General features: G+C 34.5%; 2 protein-coding genes across 5 annotated transcripts in view; one reads left to right on the plus strand and one right to left on the minus strand.

The window, feature by feature from the left end:
• Positions 1–8,035, minus strand: part of LOC125656923 (uncharacterized) — an 81,584-nt gene extending 73,549 nt beyond the window's left edge. The window contains exon 1 of the mRNA XM_048887572.2: positions 7,926–8,035. Coding sequence (XP_048743529.2) covers positions 7,926–7,956 — 31 coding nt within the window. The 5' untranslated portion in view covers positions 7,957–8,035. The remainder of the gene's footprint in view (positions 1–7,925) is intronic.
• Positions 8,036–8,183: 148 nt separating this feature from the next.
• Positions 8,184–17,416, plus strand: LOC125656140 (uncharacterized). 4 transcript variants are annotated; one of them, XM_048886739.2, is made up of 8 exons: positions 8,184–8,332; positions 8,571–8,800; positions 12,333–12,525; positions 12,716–12,784; positions 12,897–13,097; positions 14,102–14,257; positions 14,607–14,777; positions 16,419–17,416. In XM_048886739.2, the coding sequence occupies exons 2-8, from the start codon at positions 8,623–8,625 to the stop codon at positions 16,471–16,473; spliced, it is 1,023 nt and encodes a 340-aa protein (XP_048742696.1). In that variant the 5' UTR covers positions 8,184–8,332; positions 8,571–8,622; the 3' UTR covers positions 16,474–17,416. The 4 variants fall into 4 exon arrangements, with proteins under 4 accessions (XP_048742696.1, XP_048742691.1, XP_048742704.1 ...); XM_048886734.2 differs by having other exon boundaries at positions 8,194–8,461; XM_048886747.2 differs by having other exon boundaries at positions 8,194–8,384.
• Positions 17,417–18,350: the final 934 nt, after the last annotated feature.

Here is an 18,350-nt window from a genome sequence, read left to right on the forward strand (position 1 = left end):
CTTTATTGAAGCTTGTCATTTTTCATATTGCAACTCTATGTAGTGCGAGAATTCATTTAAAAATTGAACAGCACTTTCTAGCTGTTCATGGTCAATATGATCGGATTTGGATTTGAGGCAAATTCTGTGAATAGTGCTATTCAATTCTTATATTTAATTTGATTTACTGAATCACCGTTTGTTTACATTGCTTCTCTAAGTCATGAAATATTCCTTGGGGAGGGGGGGGGGGGGTGCTTATTGGAACAGCGTCCTGGAATGTGAACTTGCACGTCAAAATATAGTGCAGTTTAAATGAACAAAATGCATTGTTAATTCAACAAATTTAATGAGTAAGTGAATTCATAGATTTAAGGAATCACAATAAAAGTAACTTTAAATCAATATTTTTTCCTGAATTTTAGTGACTCCTGGGTATTGCGGAGGCTTGTTGTTCAGTTTGAATATCTAGAGGGACTTGTCATGGATTTGAAACTGGTAAATAGATTTGTGTAGTTCTTATTTTTTGACGCGGAAAAAACAAATTGTTTTTAAAATTTTTGTTGCATACAACAAACTCCTTAGATCCACCTCTAGTCTGTCACAGTCGTATTATGACGTACATCAAAATGTAGACATCACATCACACATTGTCTCACCATGCCTTTTATCAACATTTGCACTTCGTTAAACATTAAGCCTAATGGTGCACTGTATTTTGGAGCTAGGAGACCACGAGATTGGAATGATAATCCACATAAGTTCACAATCTTAGTCCAAGGTGTAAATTTGCGAGATCTCTGTAACACATGTTGCAGCTCTCAAATTTTCAGTCGCATGCCTTAGATTTAGGGCTGAAACAATTCACTGAAATATCAATACTATTCAATATAAATGCTCGATTCATTGCCTTGATTTTCGGTTTGATACATTTATTACAAATGGATTTAGTAATATACATCCGGCTCGGCCTGTACTTATTGTTTTCCTTGAGGTTGATGAAAATAATAATGAACTTTATCAGTTTAAACTATAGAGCCAACAGGCATCTTGCCGCATGGCAGTTTGTAAACATTTTGCTTTTAAAATTTTTAGTTTGAATCTTGATAATTATTTTTTTCTTCAATGTTATTATTGATTTCTTCGATCTGTAAATTGTATCGTAATGAAAGTATTGAATCATGGCATAAGTATTGCAATATGTATCATATCGTGAAGGGGCGTTTTGTTTCAGCCCTTCTTTAAACTAAGTTCATGATCCGTTCATGGTCTATATGAAAGATGCGATTCGTAATATAAATATACAAAAATAACTGAAATAGTCTAAATAGCAATACTGACAGAAAGTCACAAAATCAAGTGGATAAAAAGTCAGGACAAAGTCACAAAAATGACTTATGATTTGGAAGGACCAAAAAAAAGAAAAGAACCCCCACAAGCCTATTCTGCTATAAAATACAGAATGGTGATATACCAAAATGCCAAAAAGACAAAAAATATACAAATTTGGATAAAAACATGATTTTCTGAATCAACAAAATTATTTCAACACATACATTATGTATGAACAAAAGACATTGGGGGATTTGAACTCGAGATCTGCGGGTCACCAGCCCAATGCTTTAACCACTGAGCTACGATGACAGACAAACAAATCGATCGATATAAATAATTTCACAAAACTTTTAAATCGCCATCTGGTGATGTGGTGACATACTGAGTGTAAGCTTAAGGTAGTGATTGCAAGGCATCACGTGGTTTATTCATGTAGTATCCAAAAACAGACCATTTTCGTTTCCGATTCCGGAATATGTCAAGCGCTAAGCATCAGTAATTACGACAGACGATGGAAACAAAGACTTGTCAGATATAACCAGACACAGGATAAAGTGAAAATATGTTTAGAAATATACAAGTAAAATAAAATACAAATGAAAAATCCCTTGTGTTTTTTAAAATTATCTTTTAAATAATAGTTAAAGTTTACATCTCCATGATTCATATCCCCCCCCCCCCCCCAACCCTTATTTTCAGTCTTACAAAACGTAAATTTAATTCACAAACCACTAGGCCTATTAAAATTATAATATATAATGCTATAAATTTCATAACATGTATATAGTGTTTGTGCACGAAAATCTAAAATGCTGGATGTATAATATTTGAGGGAAACCGTTAGGCCGAGGAAACACGGGTTATATAAATGCGCCATTTTGAGCAAAAATATTGATAATTTTTAATCATATCTTTCCTAAGTACACTATACATAGATTTAAAACACTTTATTTTGCTACAAATATTCTCATCGTCCACTTTGAGATCATCAGGAAATCGAGGGAGTCTACTATGTAACGTGGATGCTAAGAGAAATAAAAAAGTGTGAATTTTGAAAACAGCACTTGCTGTTAATATGTTTTTCTCAATTAGTTCAGTTAAATATTTCATATAATTTAAAAAATAAAGAAAGTTTCATTGTTTTGATAATCGCTTGGTTTGAAAAGAGAGAGAAAAACGTCGCAGGTAATACGACGTCACAATGCAGTTTACAATGGCTGTGTAAGTATATTTCCCGTGTTTTTAACATACACTTACAGAGCATGAATATACAAGTAATTTCAAACAGAACGTAATAAAAACATCTTAAAAGCAACAGTACTATCATTCTATGTGAAATTAATTCAATAGTAAACATCAAAACATATTTATAGTTTTAACACGAGTTAAAATAAATACACGTAAGATACATATTTATCGTATTATCACCTACAGCATTTATGTAAGGAGGGGAGGGGGTTGTGTACCTATAGTGCTCATAGCGCCATGGTAAACCTGAAAACCAATATTGATACTTTCAGGAAAAATTCCTATCAACATATGTTAAAACATGTAAAAATAAAAAGTATTCATTGGTCATTTATTTTTCAGGGGGTGAAAATATGTCTGTTTTGGTGAATTGCACAATTGCTCATAAGGAGTCGTGCTACTACTTCTTATGAAAATAAATGGACATCTTAATACAAATCATATATCAATTAAGGTTACTCTTTTTGTATCATTTTTAAACACCATCTGAAACACCGGTACCATTTATTACAGAAAGTCGACAAGAGGGGTTACTATGACAACCGTGGTGTCACAATTTCCGTGAAAACCATATATGATACTTCCATAATGAGTTACAGATACTGTCAACTACAAGATATGTAAACAAGAGGCCCAGGGGCCTTATAGGTCACCTGAGTATCATGTAACAACCTTCCAATGTTTGAATTAGGTTTGTGTTTAAATATAAGAATTTTACTTTTGGATGGAAGAAACATTGAATAGCTATGTGGTCAGCCCCGCCTTTGCACCAGAACCCCTGACCCAGGGGCCATAAATTTCAGTTTTGAAAGAAGCATCCTTGATCATCATTATCATACTATTAGTTTGTCTACTTAATACCCAGCAGCAGAGGAGAAGATTTTCAAAGAAATAAAATGCATTTTCACTATATGATCAATAGGGCCCCACCCTAATACCAGAACCCCTGACCCAGGGGCCATGAATTTCACAATTTTGAAAGAGGCATCCTTGCTCATCATAACCATGCTATTGGTTTGTCTACTTAATACCCAAGGACAGAGAAGAAGATTTTCAAAGAAATAATGCATTTTCACTATATGACTTATAGAGCCCCACCCTAGCACCAGAACCCCTGATCCAGGGGCCATGAATTTCACAATTTTTAACAAGAGGTACTGTGAGCAATGCTCACTAAGAATACCCCCCGCTTACCCCAATCTCCCAAAGGGTGTTGGTAATAGGTATAAACTACCTCTTTTCTGAGTGTTGCTACTTCGATGTCCAGTGCGCATGACCTTTGACCTTTTGACCCCAAAATCGATAGGGAACATCTTCATCCCATGGGTAGTCCATATGTATGATATGGTGACTGTAGGTGGAAAGGATAACGCTTTAGAGCCCGGAAACCATATTGCTACTTCAATGTCCAGTGCACGTGACCTTTGACCTCAAAATCGATAGGGATCATCTTCATCCCATGGGTAGTCCATATATATGATATGGTGACTGTAGGTGGAAAGGATAATGCTTTAGAGCCTGGAAACCATATTGCTACTTCAATGTCCAGTGCGCTTGACCTTTGACCTTTTGACCCCAAAATCGATAGGGAACATCTTCATCCCATGGGTAGTCCATATGTTTGATATGGTGACTGTAGGTGGAAAGGATAACACTTTAGAGCCCGGAAACCATATTGCTACTTTGATGTCCAGTGTGCTTGACCTTTGACCTTTTGACCCCAAAATCGATAGGGAACATCTTCATCCTATGGGTAGTCCATATGTATGATATGGTGACTGTAGGTGGACAGGATAACACTTTAGAGCCCGGAAACCATATTGCTACTTCAATGTCCAGTGTGCTTGACCTTTGACCTTTTGACCCCAAAATCGATAGGGAACATCTTCATCCCATGGGTAGTCCATATATATGATATGGTGACGGTAGGTGGAAAGGATAATGCTTTAGAGCCCAGAAACCATTGCGTCTACAGACGGACGGACAGACGGACAACCCGATTCCAGTATACCCCCCCACAACTTGTTGCGGGGGGTATAAAGAGGCATCCTTGCTCATCATTACCATGCTATTAGTTTGTCTACTTAATACCCAGAGACAGAGAAGAAGATTTTCAAAGAATTTCTACACTTTCACTATATGACCAATAGAGCCCCACCCTAACACAAGAACCCCTGCCCCAGGGGACATGAATTTAACAATTTTGGTAGAGGGCTCAATGCTCATTATAATTATGCCCACAGTTTGGCTTCTTGATGTCCAGGAGTAAAGAAGAAGATTTTTTAAAATTACACTCATTTTGATGGTTTTTGCCCCACCCCTCAGGCCCCAGGGGGGCAGGGACCACGAATTTCACAATTTTTGTTCCCCTCCACCCACAGATGCTATATGCCAAAATTGGTTGAAATTGGTTCAGGGGTTTCAGAGAAGAAGCTGAAAATGTTCAAATGTTAATGCACAACGCACGACGACGGACAAAAACAGATAGCAATAGGTCACCTGAATTCATTCAGGTGACCTAAAAATTTAAAAAATCATAGATTCAATAATTTTCAATGACCCATGCAATCACCACCTTAAGTGTAGTGTCGAGCTACCTTAAACAAAAGAACAGATTTTTCCCCTTCAAATGCATATAAAAATCATTATTTTCTAATAAACTGTGACTTTTTGTCCTGTAGCATTTTGTTCTACTTTCATAAAATTTCTAATTGTGACATTTGTCCATGGTCAATTTTATCCTGTGACTTTCTGTCCTACATCTACATCATGTTGATAGCGAGCCAGCGCGTACTGCGAGCTCTAATGATTAGAACGCGGGAAATAATCCGAGCTAAATCTAAACCTCTAACAAGGAAAATTTTTTAACGCCAATCCCAGAAGTCCCTTGTCAAAAATGGCTGCGATATCGCAAAGTCACACCTTGGAATATGATTGTGAACTTATGTGGATTATCATCCTAATCTTGTGGTCTCCTAGCTCCAAAATTCAGTGCACTATTTCGGCGAAATGTTTAACGAAGTGCAATGTTTATGAAAGGCATGCAAAGATGATATGTGACATCATGTCTACATTTTGACGTACGTCATAATAAGACTGACAGAGGCAGATCTAAATACGTACTTGTTATTTACATTTGTAAAAGTCATACTACCGCAACAATATTGATAATACGTAAACATTAGGCATAGTACGCAATATGGCATCGAATACAAACTGTGTATAATCGACAGCAAACCACAAATCTGATTAAAATACTAAATTCTCAATAGGAATTCATTCATTATTCTAACAAGACAAAAGGTTAAATTGTTAGAATATGTGAGGGAGCACAGGTACTGAATTAGTGCTATTTAAAGAATTACAAACAATCAATGGAATTCGGTCGAATTGAAAACATTTTTAAAAATTTTTTTTTCGTGACTAAAAATATTGAGTGTTTGAATCCATTTCCTTTTAACATGTCCGGTAATGCAAACCACGATGACACCAACCCCACCCCTCCTGATAACCAACCATGCCACTTGCTATATTAACGACTGAAAAATCATTAAATTAATTCTAGTTTTGTGAATTCATCTTAATGTATTCTCACAACAGTGGAAAGGTGCTTAAATATGTTGCAATTTTATTCAATAATTATATGTGAATGCTGAAATATTTCATCATTGTGTTACAACTAGGATTATGTACAATATTGTAAAAAAAAAAAAATTCTAATTTTCTCTTTTGGAACATACCATTGCTACATGTACAAGGGGATTATCATATGAATTTCATTTTTTTAAAATCAGATAGGAGCACATGGTGGTGGTGGTGTACATGGTGGTGGTGTACGTGGTGGGTGGGGGGGGTGTGTGATCCGCACATATAGGCCTATATACATGCCCAATAGTTGAATTTATCGATTTATTTAAAATTATCATTATATTGAATTGTGTTTTATGTTCCAAGGCAGTGCTATTTACAGTTTTACAAACTTGAAAGGTTTGGGCATTTTTATCCTACAATTAGTAACTTGAAAAGACTGAGAGTAGAAAAAAGGAAAGTAGAAGCAGTCGACTGCTGAGAGCACAGTTACAGTTCAAAACATTTCGCGCGTCAGTGATGGCAGCAGAAATGAAATGTATATATAGCATATAAATATTTCAATCACATTAATGTATACATGTTTTAATGATTTTTAATATAAAACCCTGGGAGAAAACTAAACATGAAGCTGTGCTCGCTCAAACGGTAGCACCGTCAACATATTACCGAGTAAAGCTCGGATGGGCCAAAGGCCCGTCTGCGAAGCAAGGCTCTAAAGGTAACACATATATGTAAAATAAAAAATGAGAAAATCTGCAAATGAATACAGATAATCTTTATATACGTTCACTGAAAATTTTGTGATCCATATGGGCGCCGCCATTATGCTTTGTTCATTAGTTGCTTCTACAGTTATTCGTGTTTTAATTTTGAATGTCAATAATACAAGACTAATGTGCAATTTGTAATTCAAACACCCAGTTTGTTAAAAATGAATGGTGTGATTATTATTGTTACAGTCTAGTAATACGACTAAATAGATGAACGAGTTCATGAGTTTCTTTAAATAAAAATATACGATATATTTACGCTTATTTTTTACCACTTTGAATTTATTGGTTAATTTTGTTTTGTTTTAACTGTCTTTTAAATTGCAAACGGGGTATATTGTTGTTTATAATTGTTTGATTTGAAAGAGAAAAATGTCGAGGCTAAATGTGACGTCATAATGCATGATTTACGTCGGCTGGCGTTATATTTCCCGCTTTAAATGAATAGGCGGATCCTGTAGAACTGTTATCCTCGTATATCCTCCTTTAATATTTAGATGTTATTGGGCGTTAAGTGCAAGGAAAATTTCATAAATAATATATATTTTGAAATGAATTCTTGTTTGTAATTGTTTGGTTTGAAAGACGAAGAAAAAAGTCGAGGCTACATCTGACGTCACTATGCACGGTTTACGTCGGCTGGTGCTATATTCTCCGCGTTAAAGGAATAGGCGGATCCTGTAATTATCCTCATAGATACCCCCCCCCCCCCCCCCCCCTTGATACTGGGCGTTTAGCGCAAGGGGAATTTCATAAATAATACATATTTTTAAATGAATTGTAATTTACCGTACTGAACAGAATTATGACTATCACTTGGAGCACGCCAATGACCATATCATGCTTCGCTCAGTCCAACGGTCACACCGTATATATATATATATATATACACTACAGCCATAACAACTTAAAACACCCCAAAATATTGAAAAAAGTTTGCCGATTTATCTAAGATTCTTTAGTCCATATGTATAATAAGATACTATTTGAAAAGTATGTTACCTGGCCCTGATAAAGATTTTAATAACCACATTTTCAATCTGAATCTGTCATTTTTGCATTGTTAAAAAGTGAAAGTGAAAGAAGCATTTTCCCGCGATTTCATTTCTGGCATGTGTCGTGAACTGTTGTCTGAGGATATATAAAGTTACTTAGGTAAAAAAATACATAACTCTACAACAACATTATTTTATTATTTTTATTATTGATTTTACATATTTCTTACCCTTATCGTATAATAAACAATAGTACGACTACCGTAAACCAAATCAGAGCTGTAACTTCCGGTTCTCTCGCTTTGCTTTGTTGTGTACAAGTTCAAGATTTTGAGACGACATTTTTAGTTAATATAATCACAGGGACCTCTGTGATATAGTATGCTTACTTGTAATGCGAATAGATGTATATAAGTAAGTAAGTCAAGCCCATATTCCTTTATGATGGTTTAAGTTTGGATATATTGTAAGTTAAATGTGTGTATTCTCGGCGTTTTTCTCTCTCGATCAGCTGCTCAATCTAGAAAAATGTGGAAAATTCTGGTACTAAATTTAACATGTATATATATTCAATTTTTGACATGTATTTGTACAATAGATTTTACCTGATCGAAAAGCGTTAACGAAGTTTGATTTCAATCTGAATTTACAGATGTAAACCTTGGATTAGAATGCAGTTTTGCGGTTAGAGAACATTGTCAAATATGATCAATCCTGATATTGGTATTTACGCAAACAATAACTACATCCCAGACATTGGCCAGTTTGGTCACCAACCCGACATCATCAACTACCCGCCAATGCAGACTAACGCAGGAGCATGCAACTACCCTGGCAATTTTACCTTTGCTGTTCCTACGTCAGCAAATCAACTTACTGCAGGTTTGTAATCCTGATTTATGCATTGTAAAATAGATTAACTTCAATTTGCTCTGCAATGAATATTCATGAGATATATGGCAATCTTATTTTAGTCATTTTAAGATGTATGTGTCAGAGTTGGTTTAATCGCAAAAATTCATGGATTTCAAAATGATTTGCAAAATAGATTTAATTTACTCACTGTACTTGTGTCGTGGAAAGCAAAATTATTTTGAAATATAAAAAATGGGAGTCTATAGATGCTTTTTCTACTCATGTATCTGAACCCATAATATGCTGATGGTGCTACCGTTTGAGCAAGCACAGCTACATACATATTTTGTAATGTTCATGCTTTGATCAGCAATTTAAACAATATCTATTTACCAAATACTCAGTATATAAATGGGATTAAAAACAGTCTATTTAACTTTATCCCAGAGTTTTATAATTAAATAATCCATGGAATGATTTAGAAGAAGAAATTAGAACAATATTTATAATGTTGTACAGAATCCTAGTTTTAACACATTATGATAAATATTTCAGCATATAATTATTGAAAAATGGCAACATATTTGAGTGCCCCTGTTGTTGGGATACATTAAGATTTATTCACAAGTCTGGAATCAGGGTTGGCAAAAAAGTAGTCAATATGAGTATTGACCACGCCAGTGGTGAAACTGGTCAATACTGGTCGATTGAAAATTATTTGGTCATTATAGTCTATTATTTATTTTAAATGTTTAACTGGCCATTATGGTAAATACGGTAATTCATAACATGCACTATCAGTTTGTAATATAATATTAAATAAATAATGTACAAGTGACTTTGTTAAATTGGGGAAGATGTAAAAGTTTCTGTTCAAATTCCTTAGTTTAACAAGAACTACCTCTTGTTTCAAATCTTCATTTTAACTGTTAAATAAACATTTGAGGGTTGAGGGTTGGTGATGTTTTCATAACAATAACTCAGGTAATATCCAGCTACCTTTTATTCTTAATCTGTCCAGGTACATGTATTAACAGGTCTCTCCAATTGTCAAGCTATGCTATAGAACTGTGACCCTCTGGTAGGTACTGAAGATATTTCGGTCAGTTTTAGCAAACCAAATATATTAAACTTATGAAATTACATTTGATTATCTAATGAAAAATATTAATCAACAATTGATCCATATAATGAAAAGATTTAATTTATCTTTGCAAGAAATGTACAAAAATAGGAAAATGGACAGTTTAAATCACAATTGACCACTTGGGGAGTATTGACTGGGACGGTTATAAACCGGGGTCGGTTTTAACCGCCCAACCCTGCCTAGAATTAATTAATGAATTTTCAGTCGTGAATAGTAAGTGGCATAGTTGGTTATCATATAGGGGGATATCATCGTTTGCATTATCGAACATGCCAAGGAATTGAGCAGGGGGAAAAAACATTGTTTTTAGCTTTTGTTGCCATAAATGAACTCCCTGAATTAGATCCACCACTATCACAGTCGTATTATGATGTACATCAAAACGTAGACATAACATCACACATCGTCTTACCCTGCTATTGATCAACATTGTACATTGTTAAACATTAGGCCTAATAGTGCACTGAATTTTGGAGCTAGGAGACCACTAGATTGGTGACTTTGTGAGATCTCCACCATTTTTGACAAGGGACTTTGGGATTGGTGACAAAAATTTTTTCTTGTTATAGGTTCAGATTTAGCTTGTATTTTGTTTGCACGCTTTAGTCATTAGAATTTGCAGTACGAACCAGTGCTCTGCGCTGGCTCACTATGATAAAGTATATGTATTGTCAATATTAAAAGAATTTTAAGCTCGACCACCATAGTTGTGAATGCAGAATATCTCATGAGGTAGCACAATCTATGGGGTTTGTTTAGCTCTCTTACACATGACAGTAACAAATGTTTACAGTTCATGGTGTTCGTTTAGCTCTCTTACACATGACGGTAACAAATGTTTACAGTTCGAAATAAAGTAAAATAACTGGACGGCACTTACGGAACCTAACTGATGTGGGATGCTACTGATACATGTATATCAAGGAAATTGTGATGTGAGATAGATGAAATACATGTATGCTAGATCCTAGTCACTTTCTTGCTCTCATTATAGTCATATGTTGGGCAATGTTTGCAGAGATGGGGTAATCGTAATCAGTAATCGTAATTGATTACAATCGATTACATTTTTTTAAGTAATCGTATTTGATTAGATTTGTTTTTAAAGCAAAGTAATCGTAATCGTAATCAATTACTTTGGCAAAGTAATCGTAATTTATGATTACAATAATGATTACAATGATTACTTTATATTTATATTAAAATAATTATTTAATAGATAACAGTTAGAGCTTATGTATGTTATGTGTGCCATCATAAGATTTATCCATATCTATATGATATTATACTTACAGTATTTGCATGTATTCAATAGCAACTAAGGTCTAAATCTGTTTAAATTAAACTTAATAATCTGAACTAGTATACCCTGTATCATTTACTGTACATCTCATTGATCTATTGTTACTTAATGAGTATGAGCTCACTCCTAATTAGTAGTTCACCATACTGTGCTCTATTGTTAATTAGCATCTTTCATCTTTTCTGTGGATTTGTGTATACTAATACTTCAAACATAGATCACTATGGAAAAATCCTTTGAAGATTAAGCAGTTCATCTGAGTAGATCTACCTTTCACTATAAATATTTATGACAAAGACTTTACATAAATATATAAATGTATCTTATTAATAAAACCAGTAAATATTTGTTGTTTTTCTTGTTCAAAAGCATGTAATCATGATTACTTTTCACAGTAATCGTAATTGTAATCAATTACTTTCAAAATATGTGTAATCGTAATCATAGATTTTCAAAGTAATCGTAATCATAATCAATTACATTTACAATGTAATCGCCCCATCTCTGAATGTTTGTGCACACCTTGTTGAATAACAATATATTACTATTATTGTAATTGGTTTATAAGTGGTTGATTTGTAAGTAGATTCTGAACTGATTTTGAAATGTGTAACAATAGTCTAATCAATTTGCTGCTACAAACAATGGTAGATATATTTCTTAAGGTCATACATACGAGAGTTTCATGAATACCAGTAGATGTACAATAACATCCCTCCCACCCTAAAAAAAAAAAAGAGAAAGAAAATTACTATAAATTTGAATGGTCATTATTTCAATTAGAGGAAGTTCATTGGATGTAGTTTTAATAACAATTTGAGTTAATTTAATAATTATCAAACATGATTATTCAGCATAAATTTACTGACACATAATGTCCATTATGGGTATTTTAATGTCTTAATTTTGGAGATTTAATCTTTTCAAAATCCAAGAGTCTAGTACTGCTCTTAAATTCAACAAAGAATCCAGAATACTCCCTCTATAAATACTTACAGTTACTGCATCTGACTTTGATTTTTCACCTGATAATTTTCAGAAAATCAGTAATAATTATTGCACCAACATTATAAGCAAGAAGAGAATAAGTAAAGTATTTTGTCTTTCAGGCTTTACTCAAACAAACCTTTATACAAACACCATGACTTACATGAATCCTCGACAAGTGGTGCCAGGAATGGGGGTGTCCTGGCAGCACACAGTACCGAATTACATGCCATGGACTGACCAGGAGTATGGCAAGGTGTCATCAAGTGTCTCCTTCACAGGGAAATCGATGGTATCACAAAGTTACCACATGGTGTAAGTATTGCCGTACTTGAGTTGGTGGACATAGATTCCTCTGACAGTTAAGATTTCATAATGATTCACAAGATATATACAAGCACATGTACAATGTACAGTAAACAACTTTGGGGGTGGGGATGGGATTACCAAATATGATAAATATAGTACATGTACATACCTTCTCACATTGTTTCTCTTTGTTCAGAACAAGTTCCAGACCATCGTGCAGTGGTTCACTCAGGAGAAATAAACGCCATGCATCAGAGGATATTGAGTAAGTTTTTCTTCATGGTATCAGGTTTTTATATTGAAGACTGTGATGTTCCAAGAGAGCAATTTCACTGAACTGAAAAGTCATCATTACTGATTTCATTTTTAAATTTCAGAGAATGTTCGCCAGAAAATAAAATTTTTCTAACCGAAGAAAAAATGGCTGCGAAGATGAAGAATTTGAACATCAGTTCCACCAATTCTTCCTCTGTTTCTCCTTTTCAACTCTTGCCTGACATTGTTTTGTCCAGTAACATGGACACCCCATACTGTAAGGAAGCAGGAGATCTACAGCGGCTAAGAGAACTTGAGAAAAGGTACCTTAAAATCTTCAGTATTTGAGAAGAAATAACATGTTCTTGGCGGTAGAAGAGTTGTCTTTCTTTGGGATATAAGAGTTTTCTTTATAACAGTTCTTTATAACAGTTCACTTCTCATGGTGGTGGGTTTGAATTCTGTCCAATGCCTGTAATACAGTTGGCTAGCCTGGTTCACTGTTGCTGCTATGCTCCGTGGTACAGGGAACCAGGCTATAAAATCGGCACACTGTATGACAGGTTCTACCAAGTTTGTCTTTCTAGGATTTACCTGACTAATGTGTTTCGTTCATTTTTATAGTGTTCGTCATGTCTGCCTTCTGTCACATTTCGCATTTAAAGAAACTGTTCAAGATAGTTTGTGATCTTGATTCAGTTGAATAGATGTCACCATTATGATTGATTGATTGTATAAATGTTTAACGCCCCCCTCGAGAATTTTTCACTCATATGGAGACGTCACCATTTCTGGTGAAGGGCTGCAAAATTTAGGCCTATACACGGTACTTATGGCCTTTGAACAGGGAGGAATCTTTATTGTGCTACACCTGCTGCGACACGGGGCCTCGATTTTTGGCGGAAACATTCGAAGGACCGCCCAATTTAGTCACCTCTCACGACAAGCAAGGGGTTACTGAGGACCTATTCTAACCAGATTCCCACTGGACATCACCATTATGTATCAGCATTTAAGATTCGATAAAAATAACTTGAATAGTATTTAAGATTCCAACAACAATCATTTTGAATCATGCGAGGCATCTCTCAATCAAATTTTATTCCAAAAACCAATGTTTTTCTGTTTCAATACATTAAAATACACTTCTGTATGCCTAATTATTTTAGCAGAAATTATATTTTGTCTATGAAGCAAACATGCTAATTTATAGTTGTGCTAAAATTATGGAAATCTCTATGCATTATCATACATGGGAGAAGTGCATAAGTTCAAATTGCTCCAAAAGATGTACACAGACTAAACTGACACATAATTGGCATTGTAGACTTGAAGAGGATGTTTCTGAAAGCATAGACAGGGAAAAGGGAGGGAAAGACAAAGGAAAACCCAAGCTTCGACTGAAAATAAATTTACCAGATCAAGTAGCCGCCAGTATATTTGACCCAGAGCCCTTATTGCCAAAGAGAATTTTACAGGACTTGTAAGTATTTATTAAAGTTTTGTGCACTTTTCAGACAATAATGCCACCAATTAAAGTGATTTGCCAGTGTAGCTGTCTGTGAAAGCTTTATGATGCACAATGTATGACTGATAGGAATGCTCATAACTGTAAAATTGTTATTAAAAAAAAAAAAGAAATGCTATATTTGACGTGTAAAATAGGCTACAATAGTAGAGAGAAACTCTGGTTTGCAAATGGGCAACTTTGCAGTTTTAAAGAAGGCTTGTAGCAATTAAATCTGAACTGACTTTATTCCAGGTTGTCTTGAATTGTTTTGTTGTACAGTACGTACGTGGTATGGATTTAACAATAATTTTGTTTTATACAGAAACAAACCCTGTATGGAGGTGGTGCTATGGAAGCCTCCATTAGGCAGACCAGCAGACCTGAGAGATAGGAAACCACTCAGTCAGGAATCCCCTATGAATAACTTAGAAGAGGGGTCAACAGTTATAGCTATGTCTGACCAGGATAGCAACACTCTCTTAACATCACCATTGTAAGTACAACAAAGCAGGGCACACACTGAATATCAATTTTTGTAAGACAACAGCTCCATACTGGATTTCTCAGCCTACTAAAATAAATACAGTAAATACTGTGGAATCATTTCAATTTGTGAGGGGCAATTTTCGTGGAATGTGGAGATTTTGCTGTTTTGTAGAGGTGTAATTTCATTGATATGATTTCTGTAAATGAAACATTGTATAAATTGCATATTTCATGTATTCGTAGTATGGTATTTGGGCACCCACATAATATAACATTTCCACAGTACATTGAAAACAGAGGCATGTACACTTGCCATGTGTGTCTTACTATTTTATGTCCCATTTGAGAAATTTTCACTTCTATAGGGACATCATGATTAAATGCCATAAAAATTTTCTTTTGCAATGTGCTTAAAGCTGTGATAGTGAGTGCTTTATTGTGTCAATGCCTGTGGTGACATGGGACATTCATTTTTAATGTCATACTGCAAAGGTCCATGACTTTGGGCTTTTAGTGCTGGGTGCTTGCTAGATGAAGTCACTACCAATAATAAACGTCTATGGTTTGATCAAGGATTGAATCTGGATTTTCCAAGTTGCAGACCACTGATATAAAAGAAATTAAAGTGATAGTACATGTATTAGCTCATTTTGGCGATTGTTCTCTCACCCCAAATCATCTTATTGCTTTCTATTATAATAAAAAGGATGTTTGAATGATATTTTTCAACTTTGAAATGAATGCATGTTCACCAAAAGTAACCCTAGGAGCCAATTCATATACGGTAACAGATTGAATTTTTGTCCATGAAGTAAAAATTTGAAGATTATAATCATTTTGAATTCTGAAATAAGTGCATAAAATTGTTTTTCTTTTACAGACAATGAGTTGTTTGGACTCATTTTAATTGAGCAAAACTTCCTCAAGTGAGCTTTTCTGATCACCTGTTGTCTGTCTGTCTGTATCCTTTTCACATTTTCGACTTCCTTCTCCAGAACCACTGGGTCAATTTCAACCAAACTTGACAAAAACCATTTTTTTGTGAAGGGCTTTCAAGTTTGTTCAAATGAAGTGCCATGCCCCCTTCAAAGGGGAGATAATCACAAAAATGCAAAAATAGAGTGGAGTCATTTAATAAAAATCTTCTTCTCAAGAAACACTGGGCCTGAAAAGTTGAAAACATTTAAATGAAAGCTTCCTGACATAGTGCAGATTCAAGTATGTTCAAATTATGGCCCCTGGTTGTAGGATGGGGCCACAATAGGGGATCAAAGTTTTACATACAAATATATAGGGAAAATCATTAAAAACCTTCTGAAGAACCTTTGGGCCATAGAAGTTTACATTTACATGAAAGCTTCCTGACATAGTGCAGATTCAAATTTGTAAAAATCATGGCCCCTGGGGGGTAGTTTGGGGCCACAATAGGGATCAAAGTTTTGCATGCGAATATGAAGGGAAAATCTTTAAATATTGGTCAGGGTGACTCTGGTGAGCAATGTGGCCCATGGGCTTCTTGTTATCCCTTTAATATTTTCAATTTTCAAATTATTTATTTCTGTTATGATATATTCAACAAGTTTTGAGTATGTACAGTTGCATAAAGGAAATTTTTGGGTTATGTAAAATGTGTTTGAATTTTTTTCAGAACGAGATCATACGCGGAAGATCTTATGGATGCAGAAACCATGGATTTAGAATAAATGAGGAGTGGAAACGGAAACATTGGATTTACTATAAATGAATGGAAACAGAAACCTTGGATTTAAAATGAATGGAAACGATCATGAGATTACTGACAAATGTGTATCACTTTGTGATGTTGTATAGCTGATTTACTTGTGATCTCATAGTTTTATCTGGTATTCATACAAATAATTTCATTTTTACATGTCATACCAGTCCTACATCATGACTTTACTCTTGCAAAAAAATCATGTGCATTTCAAAATCAACTTCTCCATTAATAAAAAAAATTAGAATGTAATTCATCAAACTTCTTTTTTTTAATTTCCTTAAAAATACCTGAATTTTGTATATGAACATGTAGTGTAACATGATTTTTTTTATATTTATGCAAATTAGTTTATATGTGTTGTAAAATTCAGGATATGATTTCATTCCCGTTTGTTAAGTTTTGGTGGAATGGTTTTACTGTAAAGGCCTTTTATCCACAATGTATTTATCAAAGGTTTATTCATAAAGTGTGACCGTGTATCATGAAGTACTTTACATGTTCATTTTATTTGGAATGCGTAAATTTGTTTGTTCATAGTTTTCTGTCACTGCCAATTGTTAAAATTTACAGTTTAGTTAAAAAAAATTGTGTGATGGTTTTGGGTTGTTTGCTCATTTTTAAATCCAAATTTGGTAATGTCACAAATCTCACAAACATTTTATCATTTTGATAGAGAATATTTTTTCACCAAAACTGGAATGATTAGTCATTATCATCAATTTGAATGACTTTGTCCTGTTTGTAATAATTTTTACTAACTTTTGTCTATCATACATGTACATTGGTATAAATTGTAGGGATGTGTGTTGCTGAAAGACTGTATTTCCAGTATGCGAGGATGTACATGTTTTAAAATGAAATATACATGTACCTATGGTGTATTTGGCAATGAAATATGCAAATACAAATAAGAGAATTTGCTTTTCTTTTCACAATCAGAAAATCATGTGGTTGTATAAAATTTGACCTACATGTTGCAGATACAGCCAAGACCCATTTGATTAAAATCAAATCCTTTGATCCGCTCATGAAGATTGCTCTTCGTGTAGTGATCTACACGAGTGGATCAAAGGATCTGATTTTAATCGGATTGCAATTATATTTTAGCACCTCTGGCCTTGAAGCAAGATGTTAATTGATGGTTGCAGTGAGAAAAATGTATCGAATGTTCTCTAGTCATCCATCATTATACACACCGAATTGCACAAGCTCTTATTGTGTTCAATTTTAGATATACTGACTTTTAGTACACATGTCGGTCGGTAGACCACATGTTGTCCACTCAATATCTTGAGAACCATTCACTTGATTGTAATGATATTTCATGTGTGGGTTGGTTATGAGTAGAAGAGGACCCCTATTGTTTTTCAGGTCAAAAGTTCAAGGGTCAATCTACTCTGGACATAGGAAGAAACTGTCCGCTCAATATCAAACATTAAATTGGTACATCTTCAGGAGAAGATGACCCCTATTGATTTTGAGGTCACATTGTCACAGGTCAAACTGGACATAGTAATATACTGTCCGCTCAATATCTTGAGAACCCTTTGCTTGACAGACATCGAACTTGGTACACTGGTACATCTTCAGGAAATGACCCCTATTGATTTTGAGGTCACATGGTGAAAGGTCAAGGGTCAAACTGGACATAGTAATATACTGTCTCCTACATCTTAAAAGAATCATTTGCTTGATTGACACTAAACTTGGTACACTGGTACAGCATAAGGAGTAGATGACCCCTATTGATTTTAGGTCACATGGTCAATTCACTCTGGGCATTGGAAGATATTGTCTGCTCAATATTTTGAAATGGTTTCTACTATCAATTAAATGATGCAA

The sequence above is a fragment of the Ostrea edulis genome, chromosome 1 (assembly GCF_947568905.1).
Source record: "Ostrea edulis chromosome 1, xbOstEdul1.1, whole genome shotgun sequence".
In the NCBI taxonomy this organism is placed as follows: Eukaryota; Metazoa; Mollusca; class Bivalvia; order Ostreida; family Ostreidae; genus Ostrea; species Ostrea edulis.